At 41.4% G+C, this 18,935-nt stretch overlaps 1 protein-coding gene across 3 annotated transcripts in view; it reads left to right on the forward strand.

Annotated features, from left to right (window-relative positions):
* The window catches only part of CERS6 (ceramide synthase 6), a 134,206-nt gene that overhangs the window by 98,798 nt on the left and 16,473 nt on the right, over positions 1–18,935 (forward strand). For all 3 annotated transcript variants that reach the window (XM_075710924.1, XM_075710923.1, XM_075710925.1), the window contains exons 6-8: positions 2,627–2,719; positions 9,541–9,669; positions 14,443–14,549. In XM_075710924.1, coding sequence (XP_075567039.1) covers positions 2,627–2,719; positions 9,541–9,669; positions 14,443–14,549 — 329 coding nt within the window. The remainder of the gene's footprint in view (positions 1–2,626; positions 2,720–9,540; positions 9,670–14,442; positions 14,550–18,935) is intronic.

Genomic DNA, 18,935 nt, shown 5'->3' on the forward strand with positions numbered 1-18,935 from the left:
AATATTGCTTTTTTTGTTCTTTTGCTTTTCTTTTCCCCCCTAAAGGGCAGGGAGGGGAAAAAAACCCTCATTACCAGACTGGAAGTATGAAGAAGAGTATTGACTGAAAGACACATGAATTCCCTTTGACAGTGAACAGGCCTGGGCAGGCTGAACGGGAGAACTGTGTTTAGGTTTGAGTTCTACTGTTCTTGAAGGTTGTGTACCTGATGGAAATAGTTCAGTGGAGATAGCTGAGCAAGAATGACCAGAAATTTTGATCTGAGAAAGGTTGAAGGAATTTGATCATTTAGCCTCAGAAGAAATAATGACTTCAATTCCACCCAAGGACTGAAGGTTGAACTGAATAACGTTAGGGAAGCAGCAGCAGAAATTGAATGGAGGAATTGTTGAATCTTCATCCCTCAGAGATTTTAGGAATAATCGTTTGTCAGAATTGATATGGCTGCAGTCACTGGTGCCTTTCAGTCCTGTTTTCTACTATTTTTGTGTTATTACGTGCAAGGAGAGATTCACTTATGACATAAGACCATGAATCTCACTGGTTAAAGAACATGTATTTACCAGACTTACCAGAAGAACAAGGTCATGCAGAAAGTTAGTTACAACTTTTAGAGGGTGGCAACTAAACTTACTATATCTAAAATCGTGCTAGTAGTGGAGAGGGTCCAACAGAAAGCAAATCATCAAATAAAAGTCATTATCAAAGTCATTGTTTCAGAGATAAAAATGTCTACTGCGTGCTAATCAAGATTAAGTACTGGGATTTCAGTTTGGTTTGGGTTTTTTTTCCTTAACTAGACAAAATTTCTAATCTCGTGTTTGCTACAAATCCTTTGTAAGTTATTCAGCACAGCATTGCAGAAATCCAGCTGGACTTACTGTAGATAAAGTCAAATGGATCATTTGGGTGATGACTCTACCCATAAGCACAGAGTAGTACTATTGAAGTTAAGTCTATAGAGAACTGAAACCTAACATTTAAACTGAATTAAACACACACTATTGATCCTCTCATGGAGGGAAACCATGATATATTTAGAATCCCCCTTATCATTATATATCGGGTTTAGAAATACTAATGCTACTGTTAATAAAGCAGCTGACAATGTTAATTGTTTTACTAGAAATTCTCCCCAGTGAGTTCTCTTTCAATAATGAGTGTAATAGTCATGGTTCATTGCTAGCTCATGTTCTCTTCCCTTTTTTTTAATTACACCTAATTAAAAGCTTACTGGCAGTCTCACTAAGTCAGAAAATGATTATATTGGCCCAAGAAATGGCTTTAAAAGCTTGATTTTGAGTGTACACATTTTTCATAAAGCATAAGCACATGTCTATATTTAAATAACCCACATAGAGTGGGCACCCTAAGGACTGTTTTTCAGCTGCAAAGAACTGGTCTGCAAAAGGGAATGGGAATAAAAGAGGCAACTGAAATGCCTCTTGGCAATGGAAATAGCTCATGCCCTGCTTGGGTGCATGGTTGTGCCCGTGCAAACTGCTCTAGAGATGGTTCATCTGATCCCTCAGGAGATGCCTTCAGGAGCTTCTCCTGTGCCAGTGCCTCTCTCTGTCACTGCGATGGAAGACATGACTAGCAGGGAGGCACAATCGCGTGGAAATTAGAGTGGCTCCTAGGACTGGCTCTCTTAGGCTGGGGGCTAAACAGCCTATGCATGCCACCAGTTACCTTCTTTGGAGTTACCCCAGGTTGGTTTTGGTTTTGTGTAAGTTCCTGTGTCTTGTTATTTTTATTTCTTTTACTTTCAAACATCTGTGTAACCTGTTGTATATCAAACAAGATGCCTGGATAAATTAATTTTATTTTCTTCTTTCCAAATGTTAACATCTTCCCAGAAAATGGTTAAATTCTTTAAAAGTAGGCTTTTATATTAGAAAGAGCCCTGTTTAAAGCTCACAACATTTTCAGCATGAACAGATGAGATTGTATACTAGCATTTTCTCCAATCTGCTCTAGCATTGTTTCTTTTGCTGTGCTTTAAACCCACATTACTGATGTACAGCAAGATGTTTCAAGTAATCTTTTCAAAACAGTCCTTCCAGTACTTAAAGGGGGCCTACAGGAAAGATGGGGAGAATCTTTTTAGCAAGGCCTGTTGTGACAGGACCAGAAATAACAGATTTAAACTAAAGAAGAATAGATTTAGAATAGACATTAGAAAGAAATTTTTTACAGTGAGGGTGGTCAAGCACTGAAACAGGTTGCCCAGAGAGGTGGTAGAGGCCCCATCCCTGGCAACATTCAAGGTCAGGTTGGCTGGGGCTCTGAGCAACCTTCTAACCCAAAGCATTCTATGATTGTATGATTAGGAGTACTCAGAATTTAGTTTGTTCTAGGTTCCAAACGGACAACATCATAATTTTTTGGTATTACAATATTACAATACTGTCAAGATTAAAACATAAGAGGAGGGTAGGTTGGGGAGCTTAGTTTTTCCGGAGCCATCAAAGTTTGAAAGAGGCAACCATCATCATTTTTCTTACATAGGATGCTTATGTATAATTCAATAATCCCCCTGTGATTAAGCATGTCTCCTGTAGACCTCAGCTGCCTGTAATGTCAGTTAGACTCTATTAACCTTTTCTCATCTCCATCTTTCAGCCACTGATGCCTGACCTTCATTATTACTACATAGTTGAATTGTCATTCTACTGGTCCTTAATGTTTTCTCAATTCATTGACATCAAAAGAAAGGTAAGAACAATGAGACTAAAAACATCGAAAGCTTTAAGCACATGTCTTTCTTAACTTGAGAAATACCTGTATTACCTGTGCAGTGAACTGGAAATAGAGTTCTTTCTAGTCACCACCTCTTGCAGATATTTGTCACTGAGAAACTGGTGTTGAAGTGCTTGTCTTACTCTGTTCCTTGTTACTGTGATGTGGGTTTTTTCTGCACATGGGAAGAAGAGCCTGGAGTAATCAAATATTCAAGGGGAAATAGCATCAGCCGAAAAAAACTTCTGCTCTCATACAGTGACTTGAATGGAATCGAACACGTAGTAGCAAGTAGACGTACTGTTTCTTCTAAGAGTTAAATGATGAAATATCAATGACAGAGCAAGACTGCCTCATAAATTCACAGTATCGCTTTGGTAAGATCTATGAGGGCTTTCAATTTGTTCTACAAAGGGGTGGTAAAAACAGGGATACATTTAATATTAAAAAGTGGTGTTACATTTAATCTTATCTTTACGGTTATGAAATTTCAAGTAGCTGAGCATTGCTGCTAAGGGGCTATTAATCAAGAAAATAAAACTCTGGCCAGATAAAAACATTTTTCCAGTATCAGTAGCAACCTGTTCCATACTTCCTCATCCAAGTTCTCTCCTCCAAGGAGACTGCTAGTCCATAGCAGAACAGACAGCATGACAGTCATTCTATAATAACAGTCCATTAAGCAAGGTTTTTTAGTCTTGTAAGATTACTTGTTTAAAACTTTTTGAAGGATTTTATAATATTTTTATGTGCCTTTTTCTACTGTCATTTAATTAAATTATTTTAGGCTACGCTAATGGAAAAATCCCTGTTTACTAGAATTTTAGCAGGAGTATAACTCTGAGAAGAGTAAATGAAGGATCCAGTATGTTCTGAATAAATTTATCTGCTATTTGGAACCACAGTGGGCTCCTGAGAGTCTTGTGTCAGAGCTACATATATTGAAAAACCCCCCTCTGTTTGAATTGTCAAATTTTTCCGGAAGTAGACATCTCAAGAAAACACCCACAAATTTTAAATCCATATTGGAGGGTAAATTGTAAACAAAACAACCAATTCAGGATGAATACATGTAAATCCCTTGCTTGCATTGTCTGTAAATGCTAAACATTCTGTTAATCATGAGCTTGAAATGAATACAACTTCACTGTTCCAAAAAACAGAGATGCAAAAAAACAGTGCTCAGTGGGGTTGTATTATAGTGGAGATGAACTTAAATCAAGAGTAAGATTGAATAATATACGTAAGCTGCAGGTCCCAGCAATACTGAATAGCCGTTTATCAATATATCAATCGAAACCAAACCTCTGCAGCAATGTTACGGAATTGTTCAGGTTATTGCTGCAGAAATGTATCGTGTCTAATCAGTCCCCCTGCCCTCATATTCATCCCTCTGCACTGTGCCATTGGTTATATTTTATTTTCTTTGTGTACCTTTTGAGGGAGAGGAAAATGTAACAGCATTGCAATTGGAACAGTACTGCAATTTTGCAGTACAATACATCTTTAAAGACTGTTGAATTGATTCCTGACTAGTTGCTTTGCCCATGTGAAAAGTAATTGGAGGCTACCTGAAGAGCATCTAGGTTCAGCGCTGAAGTACACTTCTGAAAAGGGCCATTGGGAGGATCAGTAACACCTTTCTCCGTTAATACATCTCATGAGCAAATGCTACAGCTTTTTCCCTCATGACTTGGGTAGTTTGTTCCCATTGGTGAGCTGAGCACAGAGCTAAAGGCTGATCCTGTCCATAGCACAGGTGCAAGTAAACAATCTTTTTCAAGTCTATTTCTCAGTTATATATAGATGACTTGTACTTGTTATCAGGAAGACTTTGCAGCAGCCTGCTGTGGAAATAGAATGGGAGATGGAGGTGGGGAAGTGGATTGTTAACAGCTAAGTAACACCCCTGCAGCAGATTTGCAGTGCTTAAACCCAGAGCACCAGATCAAAGCAGTGTCCCATGCATCTGCTGTGTTTGAGAACATCCAGTGTCCAGCAGAGAGCAGGAGCACATCATCTGCAGTGCAATGATAGCAAGTCAAAAGCATTTCATTATAAGCAGCCTGCAGGAGACAGTGAAGATGCCATATTTGTAAATAACCTGTTAGATCACTGACCAGTTTGGACTGTGGAGACAGTTCTTTATGTAGTGTAAGGAAAATTGATAACTAGGAAGATCAGACTGGAGAAATGTGGCCATGCACTGGTGTCACACAATGAACCTGTTCTGTGGCCAGGGGCAGGTGCAAGCTGTCAAGAAAACCCATGAGTTGAAAAACATTAGCACTGGGGGCTTACAGTAGTTGACAAAAAGTAGTACAAGCTTGACAGAGACACCAGCTCTTGCAGTACCATAATACTTCTCTTTTAAAGAGCAGGTTTAGTTTAAAAAATGTAAAAACCTCTTAATGTACCCAATATGCAATGTGCGAAACAGTGCCCATATGAAATAAAGCTCTGTTTAACTGGAAGAAGCAGGAAATTTGCCAGCTACTATCAGATGCTATTGTAATACTTCATGACAGCTTATACAGAGTAGGGTAACAGTTAGCCTGAGAAACCTGTTGATGTCTTCATGCTACAGTGAGAGGAATACTTTTAGTAAGTCTTGGTTATCATTTTAGATACTTTAAATTCAGCAGTGGCTGTGTTGTAGTCTGGGATGATCAAAAATGCCCTGGCAGTTTCATGCGCTGCAGGAATTGAGCCACCAGCTTTTACGTAGCTGGGTTTCTCTCAAGGTGAGGTGCAGTAGGTCTTCTCTGAAAGCACCAGCACTTGGTACTGGCCTAACTCCAGCAATGGTCTTTTACTTGTTGTACCTCAAGAGAAGTGTACTTGTTTTTTTTCATGTCCGTTTTGTTCTTCTCTAATAGCAAATTCATTACTTTAAAATTACTTCCAATTGGTTTGCTGACTTTCAAATACCTGTTTATCTTTATTTAGGTGTTATAAATTCCACCAGATTATGTTTGCCTGGCTGAAGAGCTGTGACCAAACTAGGCTGTTGCACATACCTACTGTTGGCATTAAGGCAGCAAACTGAGTAGATTAACTTTTACAGTTTTATAATGGCATGTTGTTTGCTTCAGAAATATCTACTGTTGCTGTAATGATGTTCTACCCTTAAGGGTTTTCATTTTCAAAGATGGCAACCTAGTATGATTTGTTTTTTATCACCTCTGTCCAGCTTCCCGTACTCCTCTTCCGTAAAACACGGAGAAAAAAAATTAGATCGGGGAACTTTGTTACTCTCACAAGCCCCTGATGAGTTTTAAAAGCAGTGAGGCTTATTTACATGCTTTCTGGATACCTGAAGTATTGCTTGATAGAAAAACATTTGACTGGTGTATTTAAGGGAATGTATAACATTTCTACTCAGTCTGTGTTTTAACAGTTTTGTAGAAGATCCAGGAGACCTTTCTGTGTATTCACACCTTTTAGTTCCAAGCATTTGGAAATTCCTAGAGCTTCTGTGTTTTACTTTTTTTAAAATATGACAGTTCACTCATTTCCCAAATAAAATAATCTGTAGCTGCTAATTTTCTTGAATATTCCATTTTGATTCTAGAAAAATTTATGCTATATTTCACTGAATCTGGATCCTAGATTTCTTTCTTCAAACTCAGTGAAAAAAAGAGTCATAGAGCTGGTTTCTTTTGTTTCAGAGGAAAGGAATTTAGATTGTGTACATTTTGCAGACCTTTACTAGAATTGTAATGGTTGAAACCTTTAGCTGGTGATACTCCCCTTCCTTGTTGAAGCCCATTTCCAGAAGCTGGAGTGACTAATGAAGATGATATTTTGGCCTTCAGTGGCACTAAAACTCCATAGCCACTTGGCAGTTTAGTCAGTGAGTGTGTTATGTTAAACAAGCGTGGGTAGCAGAAGCCTTGATTCCAGAGGACTTGTCTACAAGTTGAGACCCATGGGGTTTCTCCATTGACTGCCCTGTGTTCTTCCCACTGATGGTGTTAGGAGTAGGTTCTTTCGCCTCTGTTTTCTTAGCCACATATTTTCATGACGCAGACACATGATATCTTTCAGCATTTACAACTGGAGGCTACAAATCTGCTGTAAATAAATGCATCTTGCACAAACATACATACAGTTTGAAATATATTTAAAAAACAAAAAAACCCATTCCGGTACAGCTGCTGCTCTGCTGTGTACGGGTGAAAATGCTTGAGAAAGCTGGGAACACAAGTACCACTTGACATTATGGGGACTTATACCATTAGTTTCTATGTATTCATTACCCTTATGTATAATTAAAATCTAACAGGTAGCATCTTCAAAGCATAGTATTAATTACTGACGTAAAGAAATGTCATAAACAGGAAAGAAAGGACCAGAATAACAAATGTAGTCTTGTTTATATCACTTCTACTTTTTTCTAACAATTTTCAGTAGGTCAGTCCAGCATCTCCATTTCACAGCTGGCAGAGTCAGGTAACTGTCTCTTTTAAGAAACATTATCACAGAAGGAGTTCCCTGGACAGCATTTCTGTAAGTAGACTCATGCAGAAGTGCAGAAGACTGCTGCTCAAGAGCATTAGGGCTGCTTAGGAATAATCCAAATTGTCAGGAATGCTTTGAAGAGTTCCCAAGAGGGACTAGAAATCTCGTATTTGTAGAACATGAATGTGTCAGCTATAAAAACAGACAAGAATTTTCTAGTTGGCTTCTTCCCCTGTTTGGACTGCCTATGTGCTAACATAATTGCAGTTAGAAGGAAAATGAAGAACAGTGCCATAACATTTGCAGCTGAAGCAGGTAAAGAGCTGCAGTATGGCCATATGGCAATGCTTACTTCTAATCCCAGGGAATAAGGTAGGTGCTTTGCTGTTTTGATTATGGTATGGTGAAATGGTCCCCATGTGTGGGTTTGTAGTTACTGAAATGACTAAGATGCCATACCTCTGCTTTCCGTTAAGACTCTTAGAAAGGGAAACAGCCTTTAATTTTCTTTTTGTTCAGTCTGTTTTAAGAAAATGGATTTAAAGCAATGGCTTGAGATGACTGCTGAATGTATTTGATTGTGCTCCACACTGCTGGGGATCAAATAACCTGTCTGAGAAATGTTGGGTGTATACCAAACTAGGATATGGTTCTCTGCTCTTAGTCTTTTTTTTTTCTTTTCTTCTCCCCTGCCCCCATATTTGCCCGTTGATGAGTATGCATAGGAAATAGGACCTGATAGCATTAAACATAAAGTGATAGGCTGGGAGGAGGTCCTGTCCCTATTCAGTTAGTGAGGCTGCACAAGCTGCAGGTTTTTCCATGGACTCCAGGTGTACACTGCAGTGAAGCCAAGTGCTGGTACAGAGAGGCAGTGGTCTGCATGTCTTTGAAAGCAGTGGTGCCTCCTACGTGTCTGGCTGCATTCCCAAAAAGACATGCAGTGACACTGGGCAGTTACTCTTCCCCGTACTGGAGAGACAGAGCAGTGGGCAGCTGTAGCTGCTGCTTTTCTGGAGTTGACCCTGTGTTAGTGGGAGCTCACCAGCACTTTCTCTAGGGCCCTCCTGCCTGACACATGTACCTTCAGTCCCTTTGCAAACCACATGCTGCCTCTCTAAAGACTGCAGGGTCTCAGTTTCGGTTTCTATGCCATGGGCTGCTTAGCTGAAGACTACCACAGCTCAGCAGGACTGGTCCACAAAAGCTGCCAGAAAGCCAAATGCCACCTCTCCAAGGTGCTTGGTGAGCAGGCTGCCTGGAGGAGCTGCTGCTTCTGACTGCCTGGACCTCTCCCTTCAGACAGCCCTGCGTGAGAGCCACTAGATCTGCTGAGAGCTGTGGTAGTAACTTTGCACCCAGTGCATGGAGAAACTCCCCAGTCAAATCATGCCTGTGACCATTTCTTCAGGGTTTTAATATCACTTTCTCAAAGCTGTGCAGGTAGTTCAGCAAACGCCAGCAAGACTTCTTTTTGACTGACTTGGTGCCTTGCACAGAAGAGTCTCATCTTGTGGGTCCTTTCTCTTGGTAATCAGTCTGGGAGTCTAGGCCAGGCAGGTCGTTCTCTCTGCTTTACCTGCCCCCATGTATCTGGGAATGTGATGTTACAGGAGCTTCACTGCTCCTGGCATTTTTCAATAGTAACAGTTATTTGCTGGCCAAATAACTCAGCGTTACTGATCTGGAGACCAGCTAACTTGGATCATTTGGGAGGCAGCAGATTAGATATGAGTAGGAGGAGCTGCACCAGCTCATGTGAAGACTTTTCTGACCCTTTTACAGTGTGAAGACAAAGCAGCTTCATTAAAAACAAACAGATAAAAAACTAGAACTGGTATTCTCAGCTCCATGAAAGCTCTCAGTTGTGCTTGGCAGGTGACTGTCGGTAACTCCTAGTGTGGTGGAAATGTGTTTCCTGTTCCTTTGTAGCTATTTGAACTCTTGTGAATGGTGCGTTATTTTGCATATTAAATGTTGCTTGGTGTATAAGAAATATGGTGTAACTTGATTTGTATGTACATATACCTTTTCAAAGTAACTTCAGCCGCAAATGTTTACTTCATTAGGTTAAATTACTATGAACTGAGAAATGTAGATATTGCCTAGCTTTCAACAATCTTTGCATTTTATTAATATATAATGATTATGTTATTCCGTCTAAGTGAAATATATAGCAGGGTATTTAATGCACTTATGTAGCAGGATCCTTATGTAACATAACCATAATGCTGGGTTTAAAAAACATCCATCCATTTTCGCATACGAGTACTGAATCTCACTGTTTGGTTCATTGTTTTTTGTTTTTTTTTCCCTGCTTCTTGCTGCTCTAGGATTTTGGCATCATGTTTACACATCACATTGTAACAGTCACCCTGATAACCTTCTCATATGTAACCAATTTGACACGAGTGGGAACCTTGACCTTATGTCTTCATGATGCAGCTGATGTTGTCCTAGAGGTGAGATAATATGTATGTCATCAGTGTCTGTACGTGGTATTCACTATTCTGAGAGCGAGCATGTCAATAGGTGGAATCTATTTGCTATTCAAAACAAGTATTTCTTAAGCAAAGAGGCCAGTTCAAGATGGTAATGGTGATTAATATAGTGTATTTCCTTGCTGAAATATATTACACTTGTAGCAGTGCATGTTTGTGACTTTAGGCTGGTTTATCCCTTGATAAGTTGCTTGTACAGAGCAGAAACTGGTAATGCATTGCATGCCAGGGAGGGTTACACACAGATTTTAAATACAAAGTGGTAAAGACAAAAGCTCAAAGTTGCAAAATCTGAAAAGTGATGACTGCATGGAATAGAAGCTCCTGGTTCTTGGCCCTTCTGAAGTGATGTGTGGGGCAAGAATCCTGTCTCCAAAAGAATCAAGGTGTCACAGTTTAATTCTGCTGTGCTTTGCTGGGCAGAGGGTGCTGGACAACTTAGTGGCTGTTCTGTGCACGGACAGTGAGCTGACCTCTGGTCCCCAGGATTTTTCAGGTTCCTATGCCTCCGCATCCAGATACGAGTATTAAACAGCTGGCTTTGGAGAAGAAGGGATGATTGAAAGTCTTTTAAATCAAGATGGTCTGTAACTTCTGTAGCGGCAATTTAGAGGTTTTGTCATCCTGCATCTGCATGAGTTTTTAGACAGCTCTGGGTGATGCTGAGATCTGGCTGTCAGTGAACTGTCCATCGGGATCAAACCAAAGTTAATAACTATTTTGTCTGAAACTATTTTTTACTAAAGTAGTTGCAGGGATCCTGTTATGCAAGAATATAGTCTCACTGTGTGAGTCACCTATTGCAGAATCAAAATCCTGCCATTCTGATTCAATAGTGCTGTAAATCTGTTTTTATTTTTTAATCTTTTTTTAATCTAGAAGGCACATGACTGCCTGAGATAGCAAGCAACAGAGAATCTGGATTTCTCCTGTTAGAAGCAATTACATCTTTACAAGTTCATTTTTCTGTTTTAGCAATGTGTGTAGATCCATTCTGCTAGCTGTACGTTCACCCAAACTTTCTTCATTCCTCTTTTCTCACCACCAAACAGATGTACTTGACAGTGTTCATTCCAGATCAGATCAGTGCCTGTGGAACTATAAAACCACTGGAGAGCAGCTGTAATAGACTAGCTAAAACCTTACCTTGAACACAGTGAGATACATATTTTTTCTCAATTCCTCTGTTCATTCACTGGCTAAGACAAAGAGAAATTGCTGGTATTCTCATGTGATTTGCAAACACTCGGCAAATACACTTCCCCATGAGACACATACTTTAGTGGTCTTTCTAGTTAATTCGTTCAGTCTGTTCTGACTGGAAATACTAAAGGCAGTCTAAAGCATAAGAGAGAGAATCACAACTCTTGAGAAGCATTTACTAGGAAGGCCATTATGACTCAGTCAACAGACTTTCTTCTGCTAGGGCAGTGGGTCACAGCCCCGGTACCATATGAGAGAAGGAGGACTCTTACGCACTGCTGACATTACTGAGGGGAGAGTCAGTGCAGAGGAAGAAAATTATTAAACTGCAAAAGAAGCTGGTGAAATATCTTGCCATGATGGGTCAGTTGTGCACCTGACCTGTTTTACATATTGCATATTTGTAAAAATGAAAAGCTATTTCCAGATTCTTCCCAGCTACCATTTAATAATGAAACATGTCCAGTGGAAAGCTGGAATGCAACATTTTTGCTATTCTCATTGCAGAATGGAGTACATACTGGTAGGAATACTGGAGGTGAAGTTTTTTCCATAGGTCTTAAGGCATCTGCAGGTACAGAAGAGTCATAGCAGGATTTTCAGGAACACATAGCTGTTCTCTTAGGTCTGAGTGAAGTTATCTTGGATAACTTGGATAACAGCAGGACAGACCAAACATAGAGTCATTTACTTGCCTAGGAAGCCATTACATTAGCTTAAGCTGAAATCTAGGCTACTGAGAGGCAACGTTCAGAATCCCAGCTAAGTTGTTTCAAGGGATCTTGGGTATCATTGCACTGTAGTACAGCTTGTGTGTTGGAAACACTGTAACCTAACCTGCTGAAGCACTTAAAATCCCACCTATTTGGGGACCTTGACACTTTTCAGCTTCAATTAATGAACACTGTGACAATTTTGATGCCAGTGTATGGATGTGAGTAGTTGCCAATTTAGTATGTTTCTGGTGTGTGAGCCTCACATAGCTGACAGTTCAGCCTGAATCCTTTCTGTCAGATTCCAGCTGTCTCCTAACACACCTTTATAAAAGAGCAGGGAATGGACACTTCAGACCAAGGCAAATAGCTGAATGTAAAATAAATGGATTTAAATAGACTAGCAAGAGTATTGGGAAGTAGTCATGGTTTTTAAGCTTTGAAAATTGTGTTGTATTGTCTTAGGTGGCCCAATTCCATCCAACAACGTACTCTTTCCCTTTTTTGGTAGTCCTGCCTTATCAATATCGTTTGTAGATTTGTTATTTGAGAACTGATGACCCAGCAGCTGTACGGTTTTTGAGAAATGGCTTGATGCTATCACAAGTTGCTATAGCAGTATCAGTTCCACACACTATGAAACCACCTTTTTTAGAGTGCCACCATGGAAATACATCCAAAATTCCTATCTGAACTTTAAGTCATCTGAAAATCAAGGTGTTAGTAACTCTTTTGCTGTGCATGTCGGAACCAATGTGTTCTTTTTCCTTAAACCAGACTGTGAAAACAAACTGCTAGGAAATTAATTTGTGTCCACTATAGAATATGGGGCTGATTCAGAAGGGTTATGTTTTCTTTGCAGCACTTGTGGCTTTCCTCATATTTTGTGAGTTTCCTAACTTGTTTTCTGTTAGTGAGGATATCCTTTATATTTAGATTTTGGGTGGAAACATTGCAGAAGTTATGTAACATCCAGAAGTGCAGGCTGGTTTTGGCATCCAGATTGTCTGACATAAGCATTGAGCACTTTCAGGTTCAATGTGTTCATACCAAAAAAATCAGACAGAATGCAAGTGTCCCTCACCATTTTAGACAATTCTCTGGTTTGAATTCTGCATTCAGAATAGTGTTCTATATGCATAGTTGTGGCAATTTTGCTCCCTCTTAGCCCTCTGGAAAGTCTGCACAAGTGTTGTGGTTTAACCCCAGCTGGCAACTAAGCACCACACAGCCACTCACTCACTCCTCCCCAGTGGGATGGGGAAGAGGATCAGAAGAGTGAAAGTGAGAAAACTTGCGGGTTGAGATAAAGACCATTTAATAGATAAAGCAAAAGCCGTGCACACAAGCAAAGCAAAACAAGGAATTTATTTGCTACTTCCCATCGGCAGGCAGGTGTTCAGCCATCTCCAGGAAAGCAGGGCTCCATCATGTGTTAACAGTTGCTTGGGAAGACAAATGCCATCACTCCAAACGTCCCTCCCTTCCTTCTTCTTCCCCCAGCTTTATATGCTGAGCATGATGTCATACGGTATGGGATATCCTGTGGTCAGTTGGGGTCAGCTGTCCCGGCTGTGTCCCCTCCCAGCTTCTTGTGCACCCCCAGCCTACTCGCTGGTGGGGTGGGGTGAGAAGCAGAAAAGGCCTTGACTCTGTGTAAGCACTGCTCAGCAATAACAAAAGCATCCCTGTGTTCTCAACACTGTTTTCAGCACAAATCCAAACATAGCCCCATACTAGCTACTCTGAAGAAAGTTAACACTATCCCAGCCAAAACCAGCACAAGTAAGCATCTTCTCAATATGGGAGCTGGATACAGGCCCCCTCAGAGGGAGCTTTGAAAGGGTTCTCAGTGACTTAAGCAGACACTAAATCAGGCTCTTTGTGTACTTCATAGTGCAGTGACTCTGGATACATTTGGCAGAAAGCATAAAGAAAGACTGCCCCTGCCTTGAAGCAGATGTTTTAAAATAAGTAACTGCTTACACACATGAACACTGTGGAAGCAGCACAGATGTCTTAAAACAAGCTTGCTTGTACATGCTGTTTTCTTCAGGGAGAAGAGGGCAAAGAAACTTCAGGGAAGATCAGTGTTCTAATGAGCGCTTTGAGTGAAGTGTAATTAGTAGACTCCACTGAGGAGGAGTCAGAAGACTGCATGAAGGCAAATGAGAGAAGCATGTAAAAATAGGCATAGGGCAACAAGTTGGAAAGCAAAAGTTGGAAAGAGAGGGGAAGAGAGCCTTGGAAAAAGATTTGAAGGGGAGGGGTATAATCTTGGAGGTAGAAACTGTTCAGTGTAGGCCAGAAAGGAAGAAGGGTTGCTGGAGGAGAGCATAGGGTATGGGGCACAACAGAGGATTTGAGACAAAGTGTATGTATAGCAACGCTAGAAGGTCAGAGAGCATGGGGCAGGTGGAAGATGGATGGATGCTGAAAATGCAAGTGGAGCATACTGGAAAGGTGAGAGACAGGTAGGTGAAGAGGTTGGGGACAAGGACAGCATAAACCCAATGGGGTTCAATAAAAAGTTTAGAAGAGTTTTGTGAATCTGAAATAGGATTTCAAAAAGGAAAAAGGGAAATTGAATGGGGAAGGAAGAAATGAGAGATGTACTCTGGTTTTACGCAGTCTGGTTTTTTTTCTGAGAAGACATTTTCCACATACATGGTGGAGAGGAGTTACGGGGTCACTGTGAGGTGGCCCAATGAAAATGTTAGCAATTTCATAAAAATTTGATTTCTTCTTCTTAACAGCTTATACACAAGAGAACTCAGTTGTCCTCACAGAAGTAAACAGACATTTCTTTCTTTTACAGGCTGCCAAAATGGCAAACTATTGCAAGTGTCAAAAACTGAGTGACCTTCTGTTCCTTACATTTGCCATTGTCTTCATTGTCAGTAGGCTTGGCATATATCCCTTATGGTGAGTAAGCATATCGTTTTCCTCAAATGCTAAGCATCAAACAAGCTTGGAAATAACTATGTTGTAATTGAAAATGATTCATTGACATTACTCTGTTTCCCAAAGCACTGAGGAGAGTTTCAGATATAACCAGGTGCTGAAATAGCCTATTTGCTAGAGTGCCATGGTGCTTACTATGTGCTAGACAAGAAACATATGGGGCTTCTGCTGGTTTTAAGGTAGAAGTGGGTGGAGACTACATAGCTTCAGGTTAGCAGTTGGTTGCCTGTGTTGGCAAGAAGTTAGAGGAGAAATAAAATATTAGTCACCGAAGACATTCACCAGAGGTTAAGCTTGAAGGTAGGATCTTCTCATTAGCTTTCAGTGCACACTTTATGAAGACGTTCAGCTTAAATAAAAACGGTGAGGTAAGGGAAGTCTGGCCCGCTGAAATCAGTGTTATTGCCATGCAGATTGCATTACTGCAGGCTACTCCTTTTCCATCCTTTACTCCTTTGAACTGAGGGTCCTGAGGAAGCTGTGTAATACATACATCTATAACGTAGTTATACAGGTGTTACTGTAATCTCACCTCTTCCCAGACAAGGCAGCTGCTTGCATGTGCACATACTCTCTCTTCTAGGTACACATACGTGCATGCACACAAAGAGGACATAGATGTTCGATTCTTTAGCTAGGGTCTTCAACATCCAGAAGGCAGCAGGCTAGTTAGGAAATACACTGATGTACTTTAGTGTAGAAACCCATTCAAGTTTCTCTGTAACCTGTGCCCTATATATGAGGAGGGCTGGGAGAAAGTGTTGGCCTCACTCTTTTGTGTTCTAGATCCTTCCTTTCTCCTGTATGAATAGAACTAACCCAAATCTCTGTATCCCTATGGGAGCAAGAGGTGTGTGTCATTGCATCAGAAGATAACAGTGACAGTTTTGGTTTTGGGAAGCACCAAGAATGCCAGAAATGTTACCCTTTGCAGAGTTTATTTAGAGAGATTACCACCAAGTTCCTTAATTAAGCATGCAGAGGATTTACAGATGCCAATATCTGCCACAGTTCCCTTTCAAATCCTCTGTAATGGTATCTTTTTGGGGTTTTGTTAATGCAAACAGGACAAGACCAAGGTGCCCTTAGGGAGATGTGTCATCAGCTCTGCTTAACACTACAATGTAGAAGTCTCATTTAGCATTTAATGACTCCAAAGATAATGTGATAATGCCTGGTCCCTACTGCACTGTGAACTGGTGAAGGACTGTGACAAAAGGAGAAAATTAATAGACACACAAACTGCGTGTTTAAAAATGCTTGGGTTTTTTTCCAAGGAGCAATTATTTGTTTGTTAAAGAGCTTTGCTTCCCTTTCCTCAGTCCTTCCTTGAAGCTAACATGGCCATTCATTGAATTTCTGTAAGTGAAGTAAGCTAGTTTTTCTACTTGCATGATCTCAGATGGGAAAAATGGTGGCACTCCTGCTCGTAGAATTTCATCTGCCTGTTGCATTCTGGTTTATATTGAGAAATGGAGGGAGGACCCAATTCCATCAGTGCAGTTCTGCCACTGGAGACTGCAGTACATGACTCTGCTTCAGGGAAGGCTCAGTCAGATGATGACTGGATGGGTTCACAAAGGAGAAGGCAAAGGGGAAGTCATACTTGACCAACCCGATAACCTTCTATGATGAAATGACTGGCTTGGTAGATGAGGAGAGAGCAGTGGATATAGTCTACCTTGACTTCAGTAAGGCTTTGACACTGCCTCCCAGAAGATCTTGAGCGAGAAGCTGATAATATATGGGCTAGATAAGCGAACAGTGAGGTCGACTGAAAACTGGCTGAGCAGCCAGACCCAGAAGGTGGTGATCAGTGGTATGAAGTCTAGTTGGGGGCCAGGTACTAGCGGTGTACCCCAGGGGTCAATACTGAGTACAGTCCCATTCAACATCTTCATTAATGATCTGGATAATGGGGCAGAGTGCACCCTCAGCAAGTTTGCTCATGTTCCAACCTGGGAGGAGCAGCTGATACACCAGAGGGTTGTGCTGCCATCCAGAGGGAAGGAACCTCAACAGGCTGGAGATACGAGCCGACAGGAACCTCATGAAGTTCATTCCGCAAAGGGAAGTGTGAAGTCCTGCATCAGTATATGCTGCGGGCTGACCACTGGAAAGCAGCTTTGCACAAAAGGACCTGGGGGTCCTGGTGGACACCAAGTTGGACATGAGCCAGCAATGTGGCTTTGCAGTAAAAAAGACTAATGGTATCCTGGGGCTGCAATAGGAGAGGCGTTGCCAGCAGGTTGAGGAAGGTGATCCTTCCCCTCTACTCAGCACTGGTGAGGCCACGCCTGGAGTTCCGTGTCCAGTTCTGGACTCCCCAGTACCAGAGAGATACAAAGCTACTGGAGGCAGTCCAGCAAAGGGTCACTAAGACTGATTAAGGGACTGGAGCACTTCTCACATGAGGAAAGGCTGAGACAGGTGGGACTGTTTAGCAGAGAGAAGAGAAAGCTCAGGACAGATATTATCAATATATATAAATATATGAAGGGGGAGTGTAAAGAATACTGAGCCAGGCTCTTTTCAGTGTTGCCTAGGGCCAGGACCAGAGGCTATGAGCATGAACACAGGAGGTTCCATCTGAACATCAGGAAACACTTTTTCACTGTGAGGGTGACCGAGCAACTGGCACAGGTTGCCCAGAGAGGCTGTGGAGTCTCCATCCTTGGAGATACTCAGAAGCCGTCTGGACATGGTCCTGGGCAGCTTGCTACAGGTGACCCAGGTTTGAGCAGGGCAGTCGGACAGGATGACGTCCAGAGGTCCCTTCCAATCTCAGCCATTCTGTGATTCTGTGAGCTGCCTTACGTGTTTAGCTGTGACTCCAGCATTTAAACCTAATTCTGTATTATTTGAAATGGCAAAGAAGGAACTGCTGACTTGAAATCTTTTGTTATTCAAACACAAACTTTACCAGATCACTGCTATGTGCTTGCCTTGCTGAAGAGTCAACAAAGAGCAGATTAATCTTGTCCAGAGTGCACGATTTTGAAGGGGGTCATTAGTCTTTACACATTTAACTAGAAGCAGCTGCCCAATATGCTTTTTCTCTTGAGACATCTGAAAATCTGCAAGGTCAAGATTTTCCCATCCTTTGCATTCTTACTATGGTAGTCAAGTTTTTGAAAGTCCACACTTTCAACCTGAAGTGTTTAAAATAACACTGTGTGTTTATAACTGGAACTGAAGCTTAGAAACTGGAGGCTCACTCTGTCTTGAGTGATTTTTGTGAAGTGTTGCAGCCAAGTGTCACACCGTGAAGGAAGCCCTTGCTAGGACTAGGCAAATTATAAATTAAAGATTGACATGGCTAGTGGGAAACAGGCATCATAGAGCTGAAGTCTGTGTAAGTGTCCCTAATACTCACCTCATGCTGCCTGACTGGCGGAGTCCCGGAACAGATTACCATCACAGTGGTAAGTTATCTAGCAAGTGTCAAAACTTGAGCCCTGCTTTACAGCTGTGGCATTTTGTGCTGGTGTTCTGCATGGTCCATCCATTCCTGTATATGTTAAGTGACAGCAGCACTTCCATGCTACTTTAGATTGAACCTTGTCTGAATCCTGCTCTGTAGAGTAGCACTGGCCCAGTGTGCTGAAGGCAGGGTAAAAATCAAAGCGAGTAGATCTGGGGAAGGGAGAAAGGGTAGAGGGCTGCACAGTAGCTTTTGTTGTTGATGCTGGCTCCCTGAGTACTGAATATTGGGCTAATGAGGGCAGCAGGTTACAGCCACGGGTGAGGTGTGCTGAAGGCAGTGAAGGCAGAGAGATTGTGTATTATGACAATGCAGCAGCCGACAGTGTGCTGTGTGCTCCTGTGTCACAGATGGAGTGGTTATACTGGCAATCCCTCTGCCTCTCCTCTCCCTTAATCAGTGAAAGAACACATTTATTTATTTGAATATGCAAAGGGTTCAGTGTGGTGTATATGAACTTTGATTTTTAAGACTGTCTTATTTCCAGACCAAAGACTTGATATATATACTCCTAATCATTACCTTATGTACACATATAATCACAGAGCCCGGAGGCAGTTTCATAGTACTCAGCTGTACTGTGGGCATTGCGTGTGGGAGTCAGGGTAAGGAGGGATGAAGCATGGGACGTATGAGCTTGCCTCTCCCAAATCCTTTTTCTCTATGAAGCAGCAATCCTAAATCTTTACGCCCATTAGCTTGCATGTCAGCAAAGATGAGTCACTGAAGTGGCAGCAGGCCAGGAAGCATAGTTTTGCTCTCCTTTGCTGAATATTCAAAATAGCAAAATTTGGTGCCTGATTAATATTACATAAATATGCAAATTTTTCTAGCATAAAAACTGAGGTATAAAATTGGTGTGC

The sequence above is a fragment of the Pelecanus crispus genome, chromosome 5 (assembly GCF_030463565.1).
Source record: "Pelecanus crispus isolate bPelCri1 chromosome 5, bPelCri1.pri, whole genome shotgun sequence".
In the NCBI taxonomy this organism is placed as follows: domain Eukaryota; kingdom Metazoa; phylum Chordata; class Aves; order Pelecaniformes; family Pelecanidae; genus Pelecanus; species Pelecanus crispus.